Genomic DNA, 27,196 nt, shown 5'->3' with positions numbered 1-27,196 from the left:
GGCATATGAACTATCCAGATTTACACAGTACAGGTACATATCAGAGACTACAGATGTTGCAGAAGGCCAGACTGAGAACCTAAACCCTTCCTACCAGTTGGCCTCTGGTTTGTTCTGTAATTCCTTTTACATTGCCCAATTTAATCCACATATAATAGTTTTGCAATAATACACTGCTTTGGCATGCAACAGAAGAGGGAGAGCCTTGCCAAGGCACACACAAATGCCCTAGTTTTGCAGCAGTGGACCCTAAAGCAGCCATATTCTTTGAGTGTTTGTCCCTCAAGGCTGTACATCTGCAAGGACACTCTGATGCCAAACAAATGCATAGTGCATCACTTCACAGGAATTTTTTCCAGAGCAGCATTAGGAAGGGCTCCCTGTGATGCTGGCTTCTCTGAGATTTACACATCCTTGCTACCTCTTCTCCTCTGTCAAATTTTGTTAGAACACTCAGGTAGATCCAAATTCTATGGGGCAAGGGTAAAACCAAGCAAACAGCATTGGAACACAAGCTTTGCTTTCTTAAAAAACTAAATTAACAACCACGGCCCAAACCAACTCAGGAATCTGGTATAAACTGCAACTGCAGAAAAAGTGTTATGCAGATGCCTGTGCCTTTCGGTGACAACAAGGCCTTTAGTAGCAAAAGCTGGTTTGACTGATTTAAAAGATGCTAGCCCAACAAATAAAACTCTCTCTTGCACACAATTCATGAAGAACCTCTGGGTTCTCCAGAGAAGAACTGTGGGGGTGGTATATAAGTGTTGGTGGTTTCAGATCTGAAAAACACTTCCTTTTGTCCAAACGTATCCTTTTTGCCATCTCAACAAAGGTGAGACTTGGACATTCAGCCTCCCTGGTTTGGGCATCCTCTTCTTTGAACTCTATGCCAAAAGATCCCTCAAGACTAGTTTCATACAACAAATGGAGACCAAAAAGGTTCCCAGACAACCAAGAGTTCTTTGGGGGCAGTGGAACTCATACCTAGCACCCACAAGCCAGGAAGAAACAAGACATAGCCAAGAACAAACAGCCTATGCTTACAGCGGAGACACATTCACACCCAGCAGAACTGAGCTCACAACAGCATTATAAATTAGCACAAGAACATACTGAAAATCTGCAGAGTTGTCGACAGGGGCAGGTTAGAGCAATGGGGGCACCTATCCCCATACAGGCAGAAAAGGCTCCTTTCAAGGCTGCCAGGAGGAATACGTACATTCATCAGCCAAGACAGTTGTATCAGCAGTTCCTCTTGGAGGGCTGAGACAAAGAAGTCACTCAAACACCAGTCAATTGCGAAGTGGACATGAGGGCACAGAATAGGCAGTGAACTGATCAAGCACTTACCTAAACTGCACTTCCAGGCAGCAGGAGGCCAAGTCCAAACCAAATCCCATGAAGGCAAAAATCTCACCCTGTGAAGGTGCCAGCCAAATCCCAGGAGGGTGAAGGACTCAACTTCTACCAGACAAAGCTGATAGCTTTCACTGTCACTTCCTCTAGTCATGCCATCCTAGAACTGCACTGAAGAACTCATCAACAAAGATTAAACGGCCTCTGTGATCATAACTGATCACTGATAAACAGGTTTAATCAAGCCAAGCATGTGGTATCTTCTGATCTTTTTCCAAAACGAGCTGTCATATGGCAAAGCCCTGTGGCCCAGCAAGTTTGTGTTTTGAAGCATGTAGGTCCACTGCAAATAAAGTTCTCCCTGCTACACAAATTCCTTTTTTCCACCCTTACTTGGAAACATTCCCCCCACTCCTCCCAACAAGTCAGTGACCTTATTTAAACATGGTGTATTTTCCAAATACTAACTTAGACCATGTTTTTTTCTGCTCAGCTGGTTTAGAAATCCCACTGCTAGCAGTGGAAGTTTTAAATGAATAGAAATAGGGCCTGAAAGTCACATACAAGACTAAAAGACTAAAGCCTAAAGTGAAGATACCTAAACAATAAAGCCTTTACAGTGCAAAACATTCCTAGGGGATTTTACAGAGTCTCAAATACAGGGAAGGTAAAAAGCTGCTGAAGCCTTGGAAGAAAGAGATCAACTGAAATGAAACCAAGCACAAAACAAATACAGCACTTAGAAAAAGCACAATCCTAAAAGCCCTGGACAGGTGAGAACAATGGTTACTCAGAACTGAAATGTGACAAGAGTGCTGAAAACCTTCCAAAGGACCTTATGGTATTTCATTATTGTGCTGCATTTTCTAGAGTTTATCCTCTAGCATTTCTATTTCAGTGACACGCTACAAATAAGTGTTGGGTGTAATGACAGTTCACTAAGTATTGCTAAATTCAAAAATGCTTCTCAACTATCTGTATTTGTGAAGTTTCAACTGTAAGGCTTTTTGATGATGCCTTGGGAAGTTGAACAAAATTGACATCACACATGACTATTTTGTTTTGTTTTTAAAATCACACTTACTGGCTTGCAAGCTATTAGGAAACTGTTTTCATTGGGGGGGGGAATTTTATTTTTACTGCAGAAAAGACTGATTCCAGACCAAGGGGCTGACATAGAGCAGAGGTAGCAGACCCGCACATGTTGCACTGGGTTGCCCCCATGGTACACACATGATCACAGCACTAGGTGCAGAATGATTCCTTGAAAGACAACAGCTCTCCACCTGCTGCTTCATTTGACAGGGCTGCAAGATAAGGAAATAGCACATTTACTAACCTTGGCTTCTCTGCACCCAGTGTTCAGCTCAGCCAGCCAAGTCATTCAAGCCCTAATAGCAGTATTTATCACTTTGGCAAGTGAGGAGACATGGAGCAAGCAGGGAGGAAAAGACAGAAGGCACCCCAGAAGAGGAGCAAGGAAAGCCACACAGACAAATGAAAGGGTGCAGAGCACATTTTCCAGAACACTGAAATTCCCACATCCATTAGGACTTGCTGTCTAAGCAACAGAAGTTCCTGGCAGACACAACTGACTTCTCTGGAAAAAATGTCTTTTTTAATAAAGGCAGGGGGAAAAGAAAACAAAAGGTGAACCAGAAGAGAGCCATCAAAAGAACAGGAGCTATGCAAAAACAGGAGGCAAGGACAAAGGCCATTTGTCTTCCCCATCTATGGAAAAGCGATGCCACATGACAGAGAAATAAGGATACTGAAGGGCACCTGGGGATATTTGCTCCTTACAGACCTCCAGGAGAACTCCACCAGGAAAAATGCCTACCTTTCCCTAGAAGCCTCTGTCTAAGCCAAAAATATAAATAATGGCCACAAAATTAAAAGGGTTTATAAACTCCTTGCCCTTCCACAGCTAATCAGTGGCCTGTTCGTTCAGTTTTTTCAAATTACAACAAATAATGCCCTGCCCTCTGCAGTCAAACAGAGTTAGAAATGTGGAGAAAAGCTTTTGTATCTGCTGGTCAAGCAAAAGACAACTTTTTCCAAACTGCCCTTCTGACTCCAGGGTATCAACAGTTTGTCCTCCCTGCCCCATGACTACATCTGACACCACTGCCCTGGCTTATATCGCGAGTTGAAAAATGCCAGTCAGACTCCAAGATAAACCTGTCAATAAGGAGGCACAGACACTCACATTCTTCCCTACCTGCTTGTGAGTATCAGCTGTTTGTCTGGGACCAATTCCTTGAAAAGCTTTTACTGACGGAGAAAAGGAAAGGGGTATGCAGAGAGCATTTCAAACAGGGAAAAAAACCCAACAAAACCGGAGAGGGGAACCCCACAAAGACTGCAAAGAGAAAATAAATTTTAAAAAGCCTGTCCCCATCAGGTCCTCCCAGCAACCTTCTTTATCAGAGGTTCATTGTCAATCAATTAGCCAAGGCAGCAGGGGTCTGTAGGAAGGGGGGTAGCTCGAGAGACAATGGTCTGCCCCGTTGTATTACTATTTAATCGCTTTTCCTAAATAAATAAAGCAGCCCTGAGGTGCTGTCATGTCAAGGGAATTTATAACAAAAAACCCATCATTTTTCATTGGTCATTACTTTTCCTTCCCTCCCACCCCCGCAGGACTAGAGAGGGTTATTACTGTAGCCGTAAGTTCCATCTTTGTGTTGCTTGCCTTTGATTCCCACTCGGACCTTGCCGCTTTCTGGCACTAATTTGTCAGGCTGAACAAAGGAGGGATTTGTACCTCCTGTAAGGTCTCAATTAGGAAAGGCTTCTGCTGTATTATGTGCCATTGGGACAGGACACAAAGACGGTAATTACAGGAATTTGCACTAAATGGCTGAAGAATTCACAGCAAAACTTTTCTTCCTCCCCCCTCCTCCTCATCTTTCCCCAAGCTCACCCCTCCCAGCAGCCCTGGGGAAAACCGCTCTCAATGCCTGCAAGCTGTAATTACCAACAGCAGGCCCCGCAGGTTAAACAGCAGCCCATGCCCGGAACGGCACAACTGCCCGCAGGGAGCAAGGAACAAGGAGAGAGGCTCAGCCTGCCCGTGTGCCTCCTCAGCACAAACTTTTCTGAGCCTAACAAGTTTCCCCAGTTTCTCCCAGTTATAACTAAAATTATTTATTTCTTTGCACCATGGTAACAGCTCCAAGTTCCAGCCGGCTCTAAGGGTCTCAGGAGTGGAGAAGGACCCGCTCCTACAGAAAGTGCTGTGAATCCCCATCCTCGGGGACAGAGAATGCCAGTGACCCAGCTTCCCACAGACCCTCCGCAACTCAAGAGGAGTTTCTCTGCACAAGAACATTTGTTCAGTTCGGCAGACTAAAAGGAGACCACAGGAGTATTGGGAATGCCTCAGGTGTATCAGGAAAAGACATCACGCAACCCTGCTCAGAGAACCTTATTTTTGCAGGGAATACATGAGTAAGTGGAGATTAATCATTCCATGTTTGGGAAAGGGAATCCACCCTTTCCCAGAGAAAAGTCTGCTCCCATACTACATAAAGCAAGATTATAACCTGTTTCACATTGGAGACATGTATTTTGTTGCCATCCCAGGGCCTGATCCTATTTGAGAAGAGGTCATTGAAAATATTCACTTGAAACTCTCCTGAACCTCAGTCAAAGAGGATGAAGCAAAATATAAAACAAATTACACTAAATCATAAAAATGTGGCCAAGAACAGAGCTGAATTCAGGCAGAGGCCCAAATACTGTGAACAAATCATTAACTGCAATGATGCCAACCTTCATGATGCTCCAGCGGCCAGGGGGGTGCCATGCATTGTGCAGAGATGAGCAGGAACATGACCTGCAGGTGACTAGCAGAGATGGACAAACCCAACTGCACCCACGGTCAATTTTGAGGGCAGTCCAGTACTTCGAGGGCCCAGGTGACCCCTGGAAGGGATTCAGGCCAGTCAGCAGGTCCTGGGCCCACACAGATACTCCCCAGAGTCATGTGTAGTTCCAGAGCAACATGAGAAGCACACTGCAAAGCAAGATGGGGAGGAGCCAGGACCATTACAGCTTCCATAATACAAGAGAAAAACTCTCCAAAAGAGCTGCTTCTGCCTGAGCTGACAATTTCTGAGTGTAACTAAAGCAAGTCAGAGACTATAGTTTAGGCATAAGGTGCCAAAATTTGCTCCACAGTGCCCTTGCCAAAGTAAAATGACAATGAACCGCATTCACACAGGTCCTCTCTATTTTCATTTCATTCCCAAACTGGATAAAAACATGATCTTGCCTATAGGACTAGAGTCAGACAACAAATGAATTCAAACCCCTTTGATTCTGGACAACCTTTACAGCGTCCTGAATCAAGAAAACAGCTCAGCCACCCTGCAGGGCAGCCCTGGCCCATGTAGTGCTGTATGTGCAGGATCTAATCTTTCAAAACTGCTCATCAAAAGCAGATGAACCTCTGAATATCCCATAGGTTTTTCTCCACATTCGACAGAGAGAAAGGCTAACTACAGCCACAGCAAGAGGCAGGGAACAGCTGTGCTGCTAAAACACACACATGCTCTTTCAAGTGATTTTTTTTTCCTGTAGAGGGGATGTAGGTGCAGATGCTGCAACCTGGCTGCTCACCTGCACATCTGAAGCTCTGAACTGTGAGCCCTCTCTCCAGAGACAGTGTGGTCAGGATGCTCAGGAAGCTGGTGGTCACAGACTGGCGCTTGGTCTTTCTAAGATCATTTCCAAAGGGCCGATCTGCAGGTTTGTTCCTAAGTGTGACCTGTGGGTTTTGAGTTAAACTTCGAGTAGCATTGGCTGCTGCTTTCAGTACCTCCATCCACTCCTGGGCCCTCTGACGGGTCTCTGCGCGCAGGCGCAGCACATCTTGGGGAAAAATGACCTGAAAGCAAGAGTCACAGCCATCCTGAGTGTCTGTCTGGACTGACAGGCACACATCGACATTGTAGCTCAGCAGGGGATCTTCATCAAGCCTACCAGGTTGGAAAGCCAAGAGGTAAGACCTGTTCAAGACAAAAGTAAATGCCTTCCAGTTATTCTGGACAGTTAACCTGTAAAGAGTCCCTGATTTCAGAATATTTTGGTACTCTTTAGTGTTTTCAGTCAAATTCACGGATGGGAAGAGTTCCATAGGCTTCTCTGATAATCCATTAGTTTGAGAAAGGTCACTGTTACTTTCAGGCTTTGGCACATTCTCCAGTTTCTCCTGCTGTCTTGTAAAGGCAGGCACAGAAGCACGCACCGCTTCCCAAAGTTTCTGTCCCCAGTCCAGAGTCTCCCACGAGGACTCTGCCTTCAGCTGTAGCTGTGAGCTGTCTGACAGGACAGTGTCCACCACCTTGGTTTCAATGCCACCTGTAACAGTGACCCTTTGAAAACGCATGAGTGGATACACGGTGGGAAGAGTCTGGTTGCCACTGCTGTCCAAGCAATACAGGTACAGTTTGTACTGGGAGAGCTCAGCGTAGCAGCTTTGCCAGTAGCTGTCATTGTCTCTTCTCACTTCCAAGTATCCCTTCTTCAGAAGATTTGGGAACACTGTCTTGTGTTCTGGAGGAAAAAAATTAGAGTATTACAATTTTTTTTTTAATTGTCTCAAATTACTACATGATTCTGGCTTCCACATCTCTCCTACCCATACACAGCATATCTGAGGATAGGATCACAGAGAGAATCTTCATCTGACAGGTTATAATTATCAAACATAAGCACTGACTCTACATTTGAGCCACTGAGAATACAGCACTTTTTTACCCAGAAGTACCAAAACACCTTACAAAAAGGGAACAAAGAAACAGAGGGACAGAGAAACAAAGCAATTTTCCTGAGATATCCAGGACAGTGGCAGAGCAACAAAACACTAGAGGTCTCCCAGAACCTAGTCCAGAAGTGGACAGTGCTATCAAGCAATCTACTGCCAGCTAAAATAGATTTTGACAGTGAGAAACACGTACAAATTAAAATACCTTGCCCTCTCTTCCCAGGCTCAACTTCGTGTTTTCACACACACCACCTCTGCCTCCCCCATCTTAAGCAGCTCAGAGGGAAAGGGAATAGTAGTATCTGGTCAGCTCCTCTCTGCTGCTCCTTCCGTCTCACACCTTTCCCCTGCTCCAGCATGATCCTCTCTAGGGGCTGCAGTCCTTCAGGTGAAACCTACCCCTGCAGGAGCTCTCCATGGCCACAGTTCCTTCAGGAAATATCCACATTCTCCAGCGTGGGGTCCCACATGGGCCTGCAGGGAGATCCTGCTCCACCACGTTCTCCCCAGGGGCTGGAGCACATTCTCATCTCCTGACCCTCAGCTGCTCTTGACACAGCTGGCAGTGCCGTGCCCTTCCTGAGATGCGCTCTGCCCAAGAGGCCCCACCTGTAGCTGATGGGCAGAGCTGTGTCCTGTGGAGGGGCTGCTGGAACCGGCTGGAACAGCCCTGCTGCCAGCACTGGGTACAGCACCTGGCACCTGGACTGACCCAGCAAATGCATAACTGTGCCCAACACAGCAGTCTCTTACCACATTTCAGCAGGACCTGGGATCAGAACATTCTGTGCAGCTCTGTTTACTCCAGAGTTTTGCTGATTTATGAGAATCAGGCTCAGGAGTAGCTGACACAACCAAAAATGAAAAGTAAGAGGCTGCCCAGAGGGATTCAAACATGTACACCTGAGCATCTCAGCACTTCAGGTCTGCTTTGGAGCAGACCATTTCACAAACTCCAGCCCAAGGCAAAGTCGAGGGGAATTTTCTTCATCCACAGAAAACCAGCCATACACAAGTCACTCCAAGCACTAAACCGATGTAATTTAAAAAGAAATTATCTAAAGCATTTCCGAGTTTTAAAAGAAGGCTTCCATACAGAATTTGTTCCAACCTGATTTGCACCACTTCAGCCACCACAGGCAAGATTCATATTTTCACCTAGGGCTAGGCATGTGGCTCTAGGCAATTTTTGTTGGTCCCTGTATAAATTCAGAGGCATTCACTGTTACACTGTAATATCAACTGTAGCACTTGGCACCCCAAAATAACCCAGGCCTGAGGAACAAACTCTTACTCCCATCTTTCTACTTCACCCTTCCAGTAAGGGTACCTGTGCTGGGTCTTGATTTACGAACAGTGACAGAATTAGCAGACACAAGCAAAGGTTTCTGCCTTTGATTGTCTATCTCCCTTGGAGTCTGCTATTCCTGGCACAAGAGCAAGGTAGCCACCTAGAAACAGCTCCTCAATCACTGCCCAGCATAATTAGGTCACAACAAAATCAGCATCAATTGACCTTAACACAAGCATTACAGACCACAGCAATCTGAGAGCTGGTCTACTCCAGATTTCTACCCTGGGGCTGACTGCCTTTGAAACAGGGATAGCTGGAGGCATGAAACATTTTCAGCATTTCAAGCTTAACCAGCTACATTCATGTTAACAGGCCACACTCTAACAAGCTTTAGACATCATCTCTGACTGTACTGAGGATGTTTGCAACCCAGAGCTAAGAAAACAGAAACATCTAGACTGGATGAAGCTTGGAAACAAAACCAGACCTGTACAGAAACTACATCCCCATCTGAACTGGGCTTCCCAGCTAATATGGCCAAGATTGTTGGCCAAACAGCTCTCACCACTGCTGGCTAAGGGGTGAGTCTGTCTGTCCTTCCAGAGCACAAGGAGTCAGGGACTCGAGTATTCGAGGAACTTCATTACTGTCCTGGGGCTTCTGATACCAGCTGGGGCAACCTTGGGCTGTAACCTTCATTCTAAGAAGATGCTCCCGCCTTTGGCTGGAAGTATTCCTCTAGCTAATTCTCAGTTTCTTCTCTGGGCAGGAGAAAGAAGCAGAATAGCAGCAGTGTAAAAGCTTTTACCGGCTCTTCAGCAAAGACCAACTTTTAAGGATTTATAAGGATTAAGTAGACAAGCTCCAGTTAAATTTAATGAACATACATGAAAATTAATTGTTTGATAAACTTAATGTTGGTATGGAGATCTCACAGGGGTTAAAAGTAGGGGGAGTATGCTGCCTTGCAGCCCCCCTAACAAAAAGGAGGCACTTAGGTTTCACTTTGACAGCTCAGCTTCCCCATTCACCCCCATACTCAGAATGGAGCCTGCTTTTAACACCATGTTCAAAGCACTCCATCTACAGAGGTTTCCTGCAGATACGGCTAAAACCATAACAACAATTTAAGAAATTGCTATTTTGACACTAGGCCTAAAAAGGTCAGTATAACTATACCTTGCATATTAATAAACTACTCAAGAGTATTTCAGCTAAATATGAACACTGAAAGCCTAATCTAAAACCCAAAATGGTAGAGAAAAAGCACACTTTGACAGTCCAAATGGATAGATGTGCACACACATGAACATACTAAAAGAGAACCAATTTTGTTCACCGTACATCTCTGGCCCTGACATTCATTAGTATTTCTGCACTAACTCAAAAGCCATTAATTTCTCTGAAACCCACACTAATCCCTTTGTAGTGCAGATAATGGACAGCCATTCTAGAGTCATCTTCCCTTTCTATTAATCCAATCAGGGAGGCAGCGCTTCTGCAGCTCCAACTGCAATCTCTCTCGCTTCCATCAAGTACAGATGACTGTTCAAGCTTCTCCATAATAACACAACTCATAACCTTCCCCCAGCCACCCCTCCTTCATCCGCACACAGGTTTGTTTGTCTTTTGTTGAGTTAGAGAAAGGCTATCTCTCCCTGTCTTTCACAGAGGCAGCCCCCTCTCCCTCCTTCACCCCACTCCTTCCCTTCAAGCTCTGTGAAATTGGCTCCGATGGCTCTCGCTCAAACTGGGACAGAACCAGCAGCCACCTTGATTAACATTCAAATGCCTCATATTGTTTAGGTCAGGGCAATAGCTGCTGGCAGAGACAGGTTGAATCCATATGCTGCACATACACACACATCTTACAGCTCTGCTCCTTTATCTCCTCCACAGGCACTGTGCCAGATAATACCTTTTTACTCAGAGAGCAAATGGTACCATCTCTATCCACCTTCCAAACAGAAACTGCATCTCTTTCCCTCCTTACGGAGAATGGCAGAGTAAATTGAAGAAGAGTAAAAAAAAAAAAAAAAAAAACAAAAAAGGAAATAATCACAGTAAATGGCCCACATCTGAGCCATTTGGAGTTATAATTTCAAGGGAAGAGGTGGAAGAAGGCAGTGGAAAACAAAGAGAGACTCAGCAGCTGGGGACAGAATAATATCTTCCGCAGCACCTCTCCTCTCCCTTGGGAACTGCCCACTCATCCCAGCTGGAATCCTGCACACAGCACTGAAACCAGGACAGGCTAGCACCCACATGCCACTCACCACACTTGGGGTAGCTGGGGCAACCCACACCCCTGGAGAAAGAGACCAAATGTTGTATCAGCATGTCCAGACCATACACTCCCCGGAACAACTGACTGTACTTGCACCTCAGCTGGCATGGCAGGAAAGCTTACTCTGCTTTCCAGCACTGAAGCATTTCTGACAACAGTCATTCCAAGTAACTTGGAAAAGAGCAGAAGCAGAGATGCCTAGTTTGTGAGGAGTTTGCATCTTGAGGGGGCACTCCTCTCTGAATTCTCTAATGCTTAGCAAGTGATGAGTGTAAGTTACAAGGTTTTTGTCAGAAGTTTTCCTCTGGGATTTTTACAAAACTGAGCATTTTTACAAAACACGTTTGGGACTTAAAATGCTCTCAAATTGGGTTGGGCTAGTCACCTTCTTGGCAGGATTTGCTAGATCAGGGCCAAACTGGGCCTCAGATCCACAATGTCCACTCTCATCTTACTTAAAAATACAGTCTTTTCTTCACACCTGTTTTCCCACTTGGGTCTGCAGATACGTATCTTTCAGTTTGTCAGTGTGCAGGTGCTCAACAACAGTGACAGCTCTAGAGTTCCCCAAGCTCACAGGCAGAGCAGGCAAACAAAACAGCTACCTAGAGAAAGTACTGTAGCACCCACGCTGTCAGGAGTGGCAGTGTTTGAATGATAACATCCACATGACCATCAAGCCGTGCTGTGTTTAAAACACTGTGTTTTAAAAATCCAAGCCAAGCTTCACTGTATATTACAGAAGCAGTATTCTGTCTTTGTTTGCCAGGCCACATGCCCAGAAGTACAAGAGCCTGCCTTGATTTTGCTTACAACTTCTGTCTTTGATAGCTCTGCTTCCTGCTTGTGCCCCATAGCACAAACAGGGTTTATTTCTAGCACATGAGTTCTTTCACCAGCAGGCTTAAGATCCTGCCCCAGAAGGCATGGCTTCTTTTCAGGTCCTTTTCTTTCTCAGTACATGGAAAGGATTCAGAGTCATTTTATTTGTGTTATGGTTTAGTGGTAGAATTGGCAGTGCTGGGTTAACAGCTGGAGTAGATAATCTTAAAGGTTTTTTCCAACCTAAATGATTGTATGATTCTATAAAAGAGCAAGCAGCAAGAATAGATAAGCCCCCAGTAATGGGTGTACTACGATGGTAAGGAAAAAAAAAAGTGAAGAGTTCATCTATGCAGTAACTGGGACAGCTTTGGAGGACTGGGAGACCTCTGCAGGCTCCAGAGGGAAGTCCTTCACGGCAGTGAGGACTGACAGTTGCTGAAGGTCCTCACAGCATTCAATTTGGATTAAAACCCTGAAAAGGGAAGTCTTCAAAGGATGCAACCACTATGACCCCTTCAACAACTGCAGCCGGTTTTCTCCAATCCCCAAATACATTCTTGAATCTTTTCTGGAGAGTAATTAGTAGCCACAGATACATGTCTGTAAAACCTACTTTCTTGCTTTTGCACTTCTCTTTTCAGCTCAGCTCACAGTAGCAGCAAACTTTTTGTGAGGCTCTCTCATAAACATAGAGGAAAGAAATAGTATGGCTACCTTGTAAAACCTGCACAGCAGCTGAACAGAACAGGTGAAGGAAACAGGTTAAAAAAGCATATCTTCAGAGCACAGAAGCTCTCCTTCCTCAAAGAGGGTACTCCTGCCTTCCAACATTACACACAGAAAGGCTCTTGGAGGGCACACAGCAGGCACTGAAAACCTCAAGAAGTGGGTCCATGGGAATCTCACATCACAGAATCACAGACTAAGCTTAAAACAGTATCAGGGACATGTATGGATTTTCAATGGCTACATTTTAATGGAGTTTCTGTGGGCATATGAAGTTGTTACACATCAAGTCAAACCCAAGAGATGCCCAGGATACAGTTGACAAAATTGCAGAGCTCTGTCTCCAGACTTGTGAGTCCATTTCTGTTCTGTATCCTTTCCACAGAAAATATACAGAACAGAGACCCCACTCTACAAGAAGCAATGTATCTCCCTAAACAAAAATAACAGCAGGTATACTTGCCTTTGTCAACCAAGAACACCATTCTTCAGGATACAGCAACTACGTCACAAAGAACACAATAACCTACATGTTTGTAGGTTCATATTGACAATTTGAGTGCTTTCCTTTCTATTAATTGTTTATGGACTGAAGAGTCAGCATTATTTAAAGCAAGAGAGCAGAGATCTCGGGCCTTACAGCAAAGCTCTGTACGCCCTCTTTTTAATGACCACTCTTTCACTTTATGAAAACTGCATTTGGATTTGCCATTCTCCCAATAGCTTTGGCATACAAAGCTTTTTTTGAGTTTGGAAAAATCATTTAAGGAAATGATCAGAAATACAGAGCAAATAAATTATTTTTTCCTGAGTCAAACAGAATAAGATAGAAGCAAAAAAGTAAAACAAGCTTAATTTTTTAAAACCATAAAAAGGATAGAAATCAAGGTAAGTTTAAACAATGATCCTTAGGCAGGCAAACACACAGAGCTACATCAAAGACAAAAGAACCATACTGATTTCTCCTCTTTTAAGAGTTAACTCACAGTAGGGTTTTGAGTAGGTTGTGTTTTTTTAACATTCAGCTCCTCTTTCAAATATTAAAACCAAATAACAAACTTCTCATATAAACATAATCCAAAGCACCAGCACAAACCTGTGTTTCCTTGGATGTCCTCTCCCTTGGTTAATGCCAGGTAGGAAAGCAGAGCACAGTTGTTGTCCTGACCAGGTGCAGGTGGCTGCTGCAGGGAAGTGCCCGTGAAGACCACTCTCCAGTTTACATGGCTGATATCAGAGCGTGACCTGTTGTGACCTGGTTTGAACATGGAGGCTTCCTCATTCTGCACCAGGATGTCATTCACTGACCGAGGCCTATCTCTCCGCCGCTGGCAGATCTTGAAGATATTAAAAGCCGTGGTCTCCCCTTCCCCTGCCCAAGCAAGGCTGTCAGCAGCTGTTCCCCTCTGCACCATGCGTTGGTCTTTGGCAGAGAACGCTGTCTGAGCTTTGGTTTCCAAGAGGCCATTTTTGCAGTGATCCCAGATGAGGCTATTTTTGGCCAAGGAGGCGACGTTCCTCAGGTTCCTGCTCTCTGTTATCTGATCAAATACCTCACGCCCAACAAGTTCAGGGACCTCCTGTACACCATACACCTCAGAGGGCTGCACAATCTTTTCAAGCTTAGTATCAAAACTATTGAAAAAGTCTTCAGTCACTTCCAAGGCAGGGCTAATGTCATCCACTTCAAGAGCCTCCATATCCTGTGCTGCTGTGGGCTCAAGGCGTTGCGATGTGTCAAGAAGATACCACATCAATACGGAGCTGAAGACCTGCTTCACATCTGTCCTTGGCACACCATTAACTTAGATGTGGTGGGCAAACACAGTCACCAACCCCGATCCATAGCGGTAGGAAGTAACCAGCTCAATTTGTCTTCAGAGGGAAGATCTAACACCCACTGACCAAGTGGGCTATGGTCCCTGTATGAAACAAGCTCATAGTGATGAAGAGTACCTGTAAAGAAAAGCGAAACATCACATCAATAAGAGTCTATTCCCAGGTAAATACGTTAATCACATCACTCCTTCCACAGTCATAATCCCCTGCATTTAACTTTCTCCTTCAATTGGCACCAATACTATTGTGTATGAAGAAACCCTTTGTGGTTTCTGTTGCTCACTCTGTATGAATTCTGTGCATAATCACTTTTTGAACTGAAAGCTGCAGAGAGCAGAATGGGGCACCAGATGGTGGGAAACCAAAGCGATACCATTTTTTAACCAAGCTTTAGAAAGCTACATTGAGAGGTACCCACCTGAGGAATGTTTCATAGTTTCCCTTAGGGCTCTAAGAAAAAGTTTATAAACTACAGGGTCATAAAATAGGCCACCAGACTCAAATAGCTTGCCTTTTTGTCCAAAATTACTTGAACTCTCAATTTTATGGAGACCAACACTAGTTTTACAGTGGCTACTTTGCCTACTGTCTGCATGAACAGAAGTGTGACATTTGCCAAATAAATCAATGCTACGAGGCTGCTGCACAGCTCTGCGCACAGTTAGATTCTTTCTAGAATACTACTGTGAACCTAAGTGAAACCATGAAGCAACCTAAGCCCCAGAGACAAAGCATTCTACCACCACAACAAAATATACCACATCCTGCACTGTCACAAATCTGCAGATCTTTCCTTCCAAACTGCTGGCTAACTGGGTAGAACATAAAACCAGCAAGGAGCTTTAAAGCTACAACTGCTGAGAGCTGTATTGACCACCTGAGCTTACACCTGTGAGGAGGAAGGAAGGGGAGTTTCTATTCCCTATGGTGCAGTAGTGGGGTGTCCCATTGCTGGCTCCTGCCACACCAAGTCTGCTGCTGTCTAACTTCTCGGTCTTGAAGCTCCACCCACAGTGCTGCCGTGCTAAAGAGAAATGCATGGTAGGTATGTTTAAATTGGGGTAACCTGTCAAATGTCTGTGAGTTCTTGGGACCTGGAGACTGGGCATTTGTACTGGCAGGAGAACAGCCCTCAAGTCTCCTAAGACAAATCACAGTATTTAGAGCCTGTACATGCAGAATAGCTTAAAGTCAGAGTTTTGAACACATCAGCTCAAGTCCTAGAAGCAGGAAAGCTGCATTAGCTCAGAGCTCTGCCCAGATTAATACACTCTTAACAAAACTAATTAGCTGGGCTGGGCCGATAATTAGCAGCTTATTAGCTTGTAAATGCTGCTGAAGTGCTACCAGGACCCACGAAGATTTACACTTAGCAGGAAAAAACATCTATTAAACAGCATCAAAACCAGATAGTTCTTCTATTGAAGGTGGTGGGGTTTTTTTTTAAATCCAGAACAGTCTATTAGCCTAACTTCTATTAGAAAAGCTGCTTAAATAGGCACCTTTTACTACAGCAAGCCAGAGGGAGAGACGAATGTGGCCAGCAATCCCCCAAGAAGGGGGCACAGAATTCTGTAGCACAAAACAATTTCCACCACAATCCCCCAGTGGCTTCCTCACACACCTGGCTCCAGTTGTAGCCAGCCACGACACAGCTGTGCTCAAAAGCAGCAGCTCACCCTCCCTCCTAGTAGATCTGCAGTTCAGACTGTGATGTCCACAAAGATATTCCAACTAAATAACTTTCAAAAGCAATAACTAATCACATACACGACTCTGGAGCATCAAGCCTTTACACTGAGATCTTTCTCCCCTTAACTCCTTGCAAGGATTCACTTTGCTAGTCTCATAGTGAACCAGAATAGGATCCGCTTCAATTCTGTAAACACAGAGTAAGACACTGAAGACAGAGAGAAAACCACAACCAGAGGGGTGAACAAAACAGACCTGGAGTTGTTTCAAATCAGAAGTTTGGGAGCAGACCCTTCGCAAAGCTGTGCAACTGTGTCAGTTGGCAGCAGTGGGACATCAAGTCATCCTGGGCACATGTGCATTGTCAGCTTAACGCAGCATGGAGTTTATTCTTGAAGCTCATTCCTGCCAGCAGCCCCAGAACAGTGTTCTGCTCCCTGGTACCACCAAGCTTGGGAGCTCAAGGAACAGCCTAAGGGACATAATATGGTGCAACCTGTCCACTCATTCTGCATCATTCTGTAGTATGTTTTTAAAGCAAGAATGGTATTTAGAAGTTGCAAATGGCAAGAGACATTCACTTGAACAAAACCAGCACCAGCATAACCACAGGCCTGCAGTGAAGGTTACAGCCTGGTCCATTCAAAGATGCTGCCTCATGGGGATTGGCAGAGAATGCGGCATTGCACTCCCTCATGCAACTGGAGCAGCAATCCCTTCAGAAGGGCTTGTGACAAGCCACTGCAGCATTCCAGTGATAGCAGATACAATCTTGGTCTGTTCTTTATTTTAAATCACTAGGAAAGGTGGAAAGCAAGGGATAAAAATTGACACTTACGTTTAACAAGTTCATTTTTAAATGCCAGAGGCTTCAAGCAGCTGAATGTTTCTCTGGATCCTGTGAGACTGGAGCTATCCAGTGCCACCCAGCCAAGTGTGGTGATGCCAAACTACAAACTGACCTCACATCCAGTAGGATGTTGAATCACATGGTCATGAGGAGATGACAGGCCCCAGTATCACATGGATCACAAACTGCAGCATTCAGACCTTCCCAACTAGTCTGTTTGCCCTGCTCAATAAAGCTGTGAAAGATGACATCAGTGGTGGCAGGCTCATCCTTTCCCACACCACCAAAGGAGTCGTGCCAGTAATTCCCACCAGCACTGGGATCCTGCAATTACATATCCTCCATAAATGCAATTAGGCACTTTCTAATAGTGGCACTCAACAAAAATTTAATTCAGATGTCTGCATGGATTTGGTGCCAGATGAAAGCAAACTCTGACATGGCAGTAAACAGTTTCATCAGAATCTCCTCCAGGAGGGAAAGCAGTGAAAATCACTTGTCTCATGAGAAGGGTAAAAAAAGGCAAACAATGGGATAAGTTAAACTCCTTTTAAGTTACTGTAAAATGTATTGCTTTATGACTGTTTCTTGAAACACCTTAAATTTTCCAAGACATTCAGTCTAAGCCAGTGAATATGAGAGGAAGAACCATCAGCCCAAACGATTACAGACTGATGAAGCTATGGGCAACTGTAAGCTTGGATTTGTGCTCATCCAGGCACAATCCTGGGAACTAGTCTTAGTGAAAAAAGGATGAAGAAACATGCTGCACTGTACTCAGCAAAAACTGCTGGACACAGGGACTGCAGCAGCTGAAAAACATTTTTCCATACATCTGCCCAGCATGAACATGCAGCAGTCAGACAATTAATGTGCACTTACAACATGAGTAGTCTTTACTATCACAAGTTTATAGTGACCCCATCACTCACATGGCTGAGGTAAACAAGCAAGGATTACTGGTCATACCATATGAGACACTGAATTCCAGCTTAATAAAGATTACCTCCCTTGGAGAAGCCACATGGATTTAACCTGGATGACAGCACAGTCTGACACCAGAGAAAAATGAATGACAAAACACCAAGGAACATACACTGGAAAAAATCACTTAACTTTCTGATAACGTTTTCTCTATCCTCGTGGGTCATGGAAAATATCCAAGCATTGCATGAAAAAGTTAAAAAAAGCACAGAAAATGCTGTGAAGCAGAGGGGAAAAACAGAATAGGAGACCTCACAGAACTTGATAAGCAATTGTTTTGGTTTTGGTGCTCGGAGGACTTCCTAGCTCTATTCCAGATAATAGAGATGCTTAACACAAGTGATACACAACAGATACACAGAGACTTCCCCTTTCCTCTGGTATTTGGAGAGAGAATTAGAAAGGAACTATCAATGATGCTTATGAGGAAATGCATAAATTACAGGAGCTCTCAGTCAGTAAAAGGTAGCAAAAGACAGGTAATATTACAAGTCCCTCAAGTCTCATTGATTCTTAATGACTCGGGCTCAAATTCCTGGCAAAGATTTGGGTTTCTGAGAATTTTATCTCAAGAGCCCAAGAGGAATTTTACAAGCTACCTGTACACAGAGAGCAGGGGTGCCTCAGGCACTGAGGAGCTTGCCCTATCCCCTTCTCAACACACTGGAACCTTCTGTGGGAACCAGCTCTGCTTATCTCACACTGCATTACAACTGTGGGCTGAAACTCCAAGGCCAAGAAAGAAAACAGTGAGAGATTCTTTCAGTTGGGTAACAATTCGGTAGCAGAGCAAATTCAAGCAGCCTAGGGACTTTTATTTCTGTTATGCTGTAGGCCTGGACCACTACAGTCCAGTTTATGAGCTATGTGTTGTTCAGACAAACCTGGTCTGAACAACAGGTCATCTGAAGAAGAGGTGGATGCACCGTCTCATTGAATACAATCCACTGGGGCTGGGACAACTAAGGACCTACTGAGCTTTTCTACCTGTCAGTCTGAGCAACTTCAGACTGTGAACTGAATGTCTTGCAGTGGTGCCTCAAACAAGCACAACTTACAAGTTTTGCTGCTACAAGGATTTCTGACCTGCTCTGCAGGTCACATCAGGCAAGTATTGCCCTGAATCTAAACACGACACACTTAGGTCAGTAACAGTCCTTGAAAACCTGGCTCTGCTGTGCAGAATCCCTGGAAAAAGCTAGGAAGCTGATGACTTAGGTGCGACCTAATAGTTGAGAAGTTGAGTTGTATTTATCAGGTAGGCACACCCGAGGGGACAGAAGAGAGAACAAGGATGCACAGATAGCTGTCACACACACAACGCTTTTACCACTGCCTGTGCAGATCTGCACATCACTGGGACACAGTGCTTGCATAAGGAGCAAGAGTCCTGGTTCATGACTCTTCCCCTCCGAGGGGTTATGAACGCCAGGCAAGGCAGTGAGCAGCTCTCTGAGCAGCAACTGAAGGCTGCACTCCAGCTTGCCTGTCACACTCATCTTAGAGAGGAAACTGATAAGGGGGAATTTCACAAGGAACAACTTGAGAGAGTGAGTATCAGCTGGGATACTGTCCCTGTGCAAACTATCACATTGTCCTGGATCCCATGGCACACGGCAAGCCTTTTCCCAAGTGATTCCAAAACCCTAGATGACCTACTGCTGTGTATATCAAGTGAGACAGAGCACAAAAGCTTGTTAGATTCACCATTTCAATGGCAGGAGGGAATTTACAGTGCCTCACAAAGAAGAGGAAACTACAAGAAACTTTTCAGATACAGGGAACCACAGTTTCAAAAGGTTGCCATATGACAGTCAATGACTGATCCAACATCACCTGGGCAATTGTCTTTAGATCTCATTTTTAAAGACCCTCTCCAAAGGCCTCTTTCCTCAACAGACAACAGAGAAATTAATTGCTTACATTTTTCACACTATCCCAACTTTAAAGTGTCTCACAAAAATATCTTTTGACTGATATTCCTGCACAAACCCAGTGGCAATAATCAAGAAAAACTCACAAAAACTGGAGAAAGAGACTTCCTGGTCAGGTATGCTTGGCTATGGGGTCAAGAGAGGGTAGCTCAATGTACGCATAACCATTTCCATGTTGCAAACACACCTGTTTGCCAGTCTTATTGCCCTTAAGGATGAAATTAACTGCCAACATTTATCAATGAAGAAGAGCTCCCACATCCTGTCTGCTAGACCCAGGGAGAGGCAAACAGCAGGTACAGCTGCAATTAACTTGGGGCCTAATTACAGTCAAGTTAAAAGACAGTGGTGATCTCTTCTACTCTACAGAAAACAAGACAAAAGTAAACATGAAAAGATGAACTGAAGAAACAAATTAAACCAGGTAGGAAGAATGCCACATTCTGTGAGGGGAAGCAGACCTTTAGCAAGGACACGTACATCTGTGAAGCACAGATTTTCCCCAGCTGCTGAGCTCACCCAGTGCCTCCAACAAGGAAGCTCCCCAGGCATCCTCCCCGTGTCGAGAACTAACACATCACAAGCTCCAGAACTGCTCATCCAGTGATGAGCACACAGCAATGCACAGTAAACAGCACTTACAGTATACATTAATTTTAACTGTCATTTGGAAACAGTGATTAAAACACAAGAAACACTAAGCTGCAAAGAGCACAACAGCCTGCACTAGAACAAAGTGGGGCCGGAGGCTGAGGAGCACCCAGGAGTGGAGGATGACAGACCACCAGAAGGATTTCTTTTCCAGAAACTGACTGCTGGACAGCTCTCCCAAGATCTTTACCGCTGACTGGTTTGCCTTGCAGCCATCTGACACACATCCCTCCTGGCTGGGGAGCACCACCAAGTAATGAAGGGCTGTGTCACTTCCTGGGGATGAGTAACCATTTAAAATCACAGCAGCTGGACTGGGAAGAAGGACTTTAACAAGGAAAGGAACAAAAAGCCAAGTAGACTGACCACAGGGAAGCAGCTGGTGGTGACATACAGCCCAGGCTGCAGGCAGCCAAACCCACCAGCACATCGGCACTTTCCTAGGTCACATCATACTGAAACCCAGACCTCCCCTCTGCATGCTGCCTGGTGGCTGCCTGACCTTGCAAAATCCACGGGGACAAAAAGAACAAAGCAGTGCAGTGATTTAGCCCAGGACATGGATCTGTGGACTTAAACACACCTGTAGCCTCAAAAAACAACCCAAGGGAGTGAATGATTTCTGTGCTTACATTCCAGTTTTGCCTGAAGTTGTATAACTTGGATTTTACATGCTGTCCTTGTCCACAAGAACACTGCCTGTTCTGCCAGGCACACAGACACCACAAAACAGTCTGTCATCTGCCTGTCACCTGTGAATTCAGCACAGAGTACAGAAATTGTCAGGGAACAGGGTATCCAAGAGGGGTGATACAAACTCCTCCAGTACAAGAGAAAACATGATTGAACTAGACAAGCCGGAAACAACAAACAATGTGACTCAGTCTAATACTTCTAATTGTATCTGCCTCTGTGGAGCAGCTTGGCTCCTGCTAGGATGTGGAGGAATTTTGTGTAAGTCAGGTGAAATGAAACTCCTCTTAAAAAAAAATAATAATATTTCTACTTAATGCAAACTGAAATTTTATAAGTATCTCCTCACTCCACATCTTCTAGGACTAGGTTGAAGAGGAAAGACGGTCCTTAAATGCTTGACCTTTTTTTTTCTTAAAGTTCAGAAATTAAGAAATTTTCGAATTGCCCTTGTTGAGCTCGAAACAGAAGTAAAAAGCACAGCTGGGAATAACAGCTTGCATTGCCTCAGAGGCCTAAAAGAAGATAAGAAACACACCATCTCCCACAAGAACACAGGAGACCATTTCTTCCTCGAGACCCCAGCACAGCTGTAAGAAAACACACTTGACATCCAAATCTGTACTGTACAGTTTTCTGAGTAGCCCTGATCTGCAGCTGGAGCTAACTCCTCTCTCCAGCTGTGGTACCCAAAGAAATAGTTGGGACAGTACAAGCCATTCTACAGTGAGACCTGGATTTCCCATAACTGTTAGAGGTTGCATGCTGACACTGAAGGAAATACAGTGCTTAATCACCATCTCATTTCAGACCTCAAACTAAGCTCTTCTCTTGTTTTTCAAACAGCCAGGACCACAGTGCTTTGTCACATAAATTGGCAGAAGGAAAAGAAGCAATGATCCAAATAATGCTTAAGTTCAGCGACCTACCACAGCAACCCAAAGGCTCAGATCCTGGCAGCCCTGACACAACAGCTGATCCTGCAGGATGGTTGTAATCACAGGCATCACTACAGAGTTCTGTGACTACCCAGCACAAGTGCTTGCTCTTTTCCAAACTGAACTGCATCCTCATTACAGAAAACCTTAGCAGAAGCCCTGTAGAAATCTCAAGGCATCTGATGATATTGAAATGCTAACAGTAACCTGACTTCAGTCTGCTAAGGTCCTGCAGGAACAATGTATCTAGCTACTATAGACTGGTAAGAACTTTCATTCCAACGTAAAGTGCTCTGTTTCACGTTTTAGATTTCTGATTTAAGTCCCAAATTTAATTCATTACTTTTGAATAAATAAGACATAAAAGTGGCAAGATGAAAATTACTGTTGCTTCAAGTGTATGGGCATTGGAACAACTAAGATTCAGATGCTTTCTTACACTGTGACTTTTTCAAGTCAGTAGGGTATGCAGTGCTGAAAGTGAGATTTGTCTGTAAAGCTTTGCAGGATGAGGGCCATTTGTGCATATTTGCAGAACAGATCAGGAGCGCGTCATGATGCTCTACACAAACGTACACTCGAGTTTCTTTCCTTACCTCACCTCGCACTGCCAGTGACCCCAACATTTCTGCTGACACTCCAGCTAGCACACATTCATTCCCATAGAACACACTCTCTTGTCAGGCCTATTTAATTCCAGAAGGTATAATTCTACTGGCTGTGTCTGAGTGCCTGCTCCTTAAAAGAGGCAATTTTACTGCAAAGTAAGAAGACCACGGCATTATGTCACACTCTGGGCTATTAAAACAGAGAGGGATGCCAGCACCCTGTGCCTACACATACTGGAGGTCTGACTCGAGGAGCACCCGAATTCCTGCTGAGACCGTGAGCCGGGTGGGGGAAACGAAAGCACGGGGCCTTTTTATGCAGAGGGGAACATGTCCTTCCAGACGTGCACATGACTACAGGCGTGTTTGTGCTATAAATGCAAACGCGGCCGCGCCCGGGCCCTCGCCCACAGCCCCATACGCTCGGGCGGGCAGGCAGCGCGGCGAAGGCTGCGGGAAGCCCGGCCCGGCCGCCCGCCCCGGAGAGGCCGGGGAGCCTCGCAGCCCCCTCCGGCCCCGCCCCGCCCGCGGACCGAAGGGAGGATTTATTTACCTGCGCCCGGGCCGCGCCGTGCCCGTGCTCCGGGAGGGGCCCGCGCTGGCCCTGCCCGGCGCCGAGCGGCCCCTCCTGCCGCCGCGTCCTGCCGCAAAGCCGTCCCGGCCGCCGCGGGAAACGGCTCCGCCGCACCAAGGTTCCTGCCGCCGCCAGCGCCGCGCCCGCGGAGCCGCCGCGGCCCCCGGCCCTGCGCCAGCCCGCGGAGCGGCGGCCGCCGCCCGTCCCGACAACCCGCCAGTCTCACTTTCCTTAAAAATACAGCGGTAGAAAAACCGCAGGTTTTCCTGTATAAACATCAAGGGGAAAGTTGCACCTTTCCAAGTTTAAAGCAGCCGAGATTCTCAGGGAGCTGGCGTTTGACTTCAGGAGAGACGGGAAACGCAAAATCCTAACGGGATTTTAACAGTCCCAAGTGCGAGCTCGCTTACCTAGGCGCGAAGGCTGCAGGGAGCAGCGTGGTGCATGAATCCATATCGCCACAGGGCAGCAAAACGATCTCTAGCAGAACCTGTTACCCAAGGAAAACAAAGAGTTACAAGACAATTACAAACGGCTTGTTTGAGGTAGCATGGCAACCCACCCATCAATACTGGTCCTGTAAAAATAACCTCACAGCAACAAATAGCCACACCTGGATTAGGGATGCACCTGAATTTTGACGTCTCGTGTACACAGACCACCTCTCACTAGCAGCATGCACAGGTCTCCGCTTACGGGCGCGGTGGTGTCTCACTGCCTGTGCCACAGGGGAGTCGGTGGTGCTGTGCTGAGCAGAGAGGTCAGGTTAGTGCTGAAGTGGAACCACAAGATGTGGTCCTGAATTAAATCCATAAAGTGGATTCACAATCCACAGCAAAAGGCAGGTCAGCTTCCACCAGTAGTTTTTCATCTCCTCACACATCAACCATTTAGTGTATAGTGCAAAATTCAACTGGCACAATTAACAAAGTAGTAGTTGTGTATGGGTTATCTCACTTCAGTGACAGAAAGGATAAATGAGTGCCTTTGGCACACAAAATACCAGTTAAACTGCTGAAAATGAATTAATCTCGGCCTTCAAAAATAACATATTACTAGACCACCATGCATTCCAAGTCCTGCTCCCAAAGATAAATGGCTTCTTCACTGGGTAACAGTCAAAGATTCATCTTTTCTATTCCAATTCAGATGTATCCACCTAGATCCCACAAATGACAAGGCAGTATCATTACCTGCCATATTATTTATCACCATCCAGCCTTTTCTCAAATGGCACTTAGACATTTATCTCTTGAGCTCCTCAGAAGGAAAGAGACTGTCTGGGACTCTGGTGTCTGACTGTTTCAGAACTTTGTCTCTCTTCCAGTTACAAACTAAAAAGTTTCTTTTCAGGCCCAACCAAATCATGCACAGGGCATGCTGGTCCATTATCTGTGAGGGACACAGTTATCAGGGGAGAAAAGCAGGTAGTGTGCACTGCAAAAACATCTATCTCTTCTTTGCTTCTAAGGTCTTTGGTTCTAAGCACCTTTGGTCTGTGTGCCAATGGAGAGAGAAAAAAAACCCAAAAAACCCACAATTATCAACATTATCTTTCAAAGCTGCAGAAAACCACTCTCACTTCTGAAGAAATAGGAACCTTTGAAATATTTTTTGTTGTTATTACTATGTATATCTTTCAGAATGCAAGCTTCAGATTTTGCAATTTTCATTGTTTAAGCATATCATTGTCCCCCAACACGAAATCACAAGCTGTTTCCAGTAAGATACACTGGTTAAAGACATAGGGGTGGCTATCTATCAGAACCTTCCACACAGCTTGACTTCCAGCTTTGTCCTCGTTGCTCACCAACCATCAGCACATGGCCCAACACTGACCTGTGTGTGGAGCCATATGGTGGTTTCCTTGTATGAGTAAAAAAAATGTGCATTATTTGTCCATATGACAAAGACATAAGGAACGCATCTTCTCATCTTCCTGCTACTTGGAATGTGTGAAATGTATTTTTTCCTTAGTTTCAACACTATATTGAAAGAGGGAAAATTGTCTCTCTTTAGTAATACCAGAAAATTAACTTAGCTGCTTTCCTTGTGGGACAGTTTACAGGACCAAGTGCTCCTTAGATCTGAACATCTTCCATGAGTACTCCAGAATCATCTGTCAAAGACCAGATCATTGCACCATGTGTTCCTAAGTTTGGTTCCTGTTGACAAGCATCCAAACCTCCTTCTCAAACTGGGAAACTCTCAACAACCCTCTGGGGACATCCTTTGCTGGCATAAGGTGGAAAGAGCAATGCCCGTTTGTTGTGGCCATCGACCGACTTGACAGCTCCTACCAGCTGAGCATGAGACCCACCAGTCTTCCACTGCCTCTGAAAAAGTGGCCCTTTTTTCACACGTTTTAATTACTGACTCCCTACATAGAAGCTATTTCCTCACAGAAAGGCCATTAACTGGAGCGTTCAGCACAAGATGAAGCCTTTCTGATAATTGTTGCTTGAGTTCATGTTTGTGAAAATAAATATCATCAGATGATTAAATTAAACACCACAGCCAGCCCGGCTATACACTATTTTCACTTATCATGCAAAAGGGGAGATCAAAGAGAAAGACTCAGGTAGAATTATCCCAACTCTTCCAAGTTTGGCTGATAGCTACCCATTGAACACACTAATTAGCTTCCTGCTTGGGGTGTGCGGCACTAAATTAACCCTCCCAAAATTGGGAAGTATAGCCATTTTCATGCTCTGAAATCAACTGCCTGCAGAAGGACGAGAGTCTCATCTCTTCTGTGTAGTAAAGCAGCAGCTCTGCCTGAGTCTGATTTTGGGGGCTGTTAGGCCTCCGTCCTCTGAAGAATTTTGTGTGGGTGCAAGGAGAGATGTGCCCGGGGACCATGAGGAAAGGCTGGAGACACCCTAGTCCTGCGGGGTTTCTGCCTCCCAACTCTCCCCCTCCCTTCCGCAGGGTGAGCAGCCATGCCCGTCTCTGCGCTCCTGCAGCTCTCACAAGCCCCCTGGCACGGGGGCTGCTTAAATAGGGAGATGGTTTCCGAGATGGAGTTTCGCCCAGCACTTGCCTGCTTTGCTTCCTTGGGCCCTGGAGAGCAGGAGAGGAAAGGGAAGCAGTGGGCGGCGTACTCTGTTCCCACTGCGAACCCGCTGTCCTCCCGTGAGCACACACACCCACACAACCAGAAAGCTCTGCTATTCTTCTGCTAATGGGATTGGCACCGCTTAAAGCAGTCTGCGAGGGTATTGTCTGCAACCACAGCAAGAGAAACATTATTCAAAGGCTATTCAGGCCCCAAAAGAAGCGGCAGAGCAGAGTAATTATCGAAGACTCTCCATTAACGAGGGCATCTTTGCTCTTTGTCTGTGTTGGTTTAATAAGGGCCACTAATGGGGCCGGGGGAGGGGCGCACTAATGCTTCTAAACAAACCTCCTTCCCTTTCCCCACCCCCGCACTGTGAGGAGAGCTGCCTTTATGGGCGCTGACAGCCGGGCTGGGAGTTACCATATTGCAGAGTGACCTTCAGGAAAACTTAGTGGGAACCCAGCCGCACTCAGCCCCATCCCCACCGAGCCGCTTGGAGCATCGTTTGGGTAGCTGTTCTCTTTTTAGCCTTTCCATATTTCCCGATGCTTGCCAGACCCTTTTGTACACCCCCTGCCCGACCTCTCTCATGTCATCTTGTGACCCTTCATGGCTGGACACGACGGCACTGAGTGGCAGTAATGAGGAACGACAGTGCAGATTAAGTTCTCGCAGCAAAACCTGGGGCTGCTGTCCATTATCCAGCAGCTGTGACTGGGAGATGCTGCGGCGAAGGCACGACTGTAGCAGCCTCCCCTTCCCACACTGCCAGAGAAGGCAGGCTGGGATTTAGCATGGGCCAATGTCCCCTACCTTCTAGCTGTGGGCAGTTCTCTGATGGTGAAGAGATGGACTGAAGCAAAAGCACGCATGAACCTCTATCACAACATTCTTCAGAGCCACTTTCAGAGGCATGCTGCTAAAATTCTTCTGAGGGCTCCCAAACTTCCCCCATCTTCAACCAGCTGTAAGGGGCCAGTTTTTGCAGAAATTTACAATATTACAGAGTCAGATGCATGCTGGTCACTAAAACAGTGAAATGGGACCAAGAAATCACAGGAGGTCTCTGCAAAAGACAGCACTGGAAGAGTGAACTGTAATGGTACAC

At 45.6% G+C, this 27,196-nt stretch overlaps 1 protein-coding gene across 3 annotated transcripts in view; it reads right to left on the bottom strand.

Annotated features, from left to right (window-relative positions):
• Window positions 1-23,082, bottom strand: part of PLEKHM3 (pleckstrin homology domain containing M3) — an 81,176-nt gene extending 58,094 nt beyond the window's left edge. For 2 of the 3 annotated variants that reach the window (XR_010722111.1, XM_066189711.1), the window contains exons 1-3: window positions 23,007-23,082; window positions 13,361-14,220; window positions 5,986-6,921 (exon numbers count right to left, since the gene is read on the bottom strand). Coding sequence is in view for 2 of the 3 variants with exons in the window: in XM_066189711.1 (XP_066045808.1) it covers window positions 5,986-6,921; window positions 13,361-14,018 (1,594 nt within the window). In the remaining variant the exon portion in view is untranslated. Of the gene's footprint in view, window positions 1-5,985; window positions 6,922-13,360; window positions 14,221-14,521; window positions 14,536-23,006 lie in introns of those variants that run through there. The other variant, XM_066189712.1, reaches the window with a different exon arrangement.
• Between the last annotated feature and the right edge of the window lie 4,114 nt (window positions 23,083-27,196).

Source organism: Chamaea fasciata, unplaced genomic scaffold (genome assembly GCF_029207755.1).
Source record: "Chamaea fasciata isolate MVZ Bird 193981 ecotype frontalis unplaced genomic scaffold, bChaFas1.0.hap1 SCAF_8, whole genome shotgun sequence".
NCBI classification, from domain to species: domain Eukaryota; kingdom Metazoa; phylum Chordata; class Aves; order Passeriformes; family Sylviidae; genus Chamaea; species Chamaea fasciata.
This window is presented reverse-complemented; position numbering and strand designations above follow the sequence as displayed.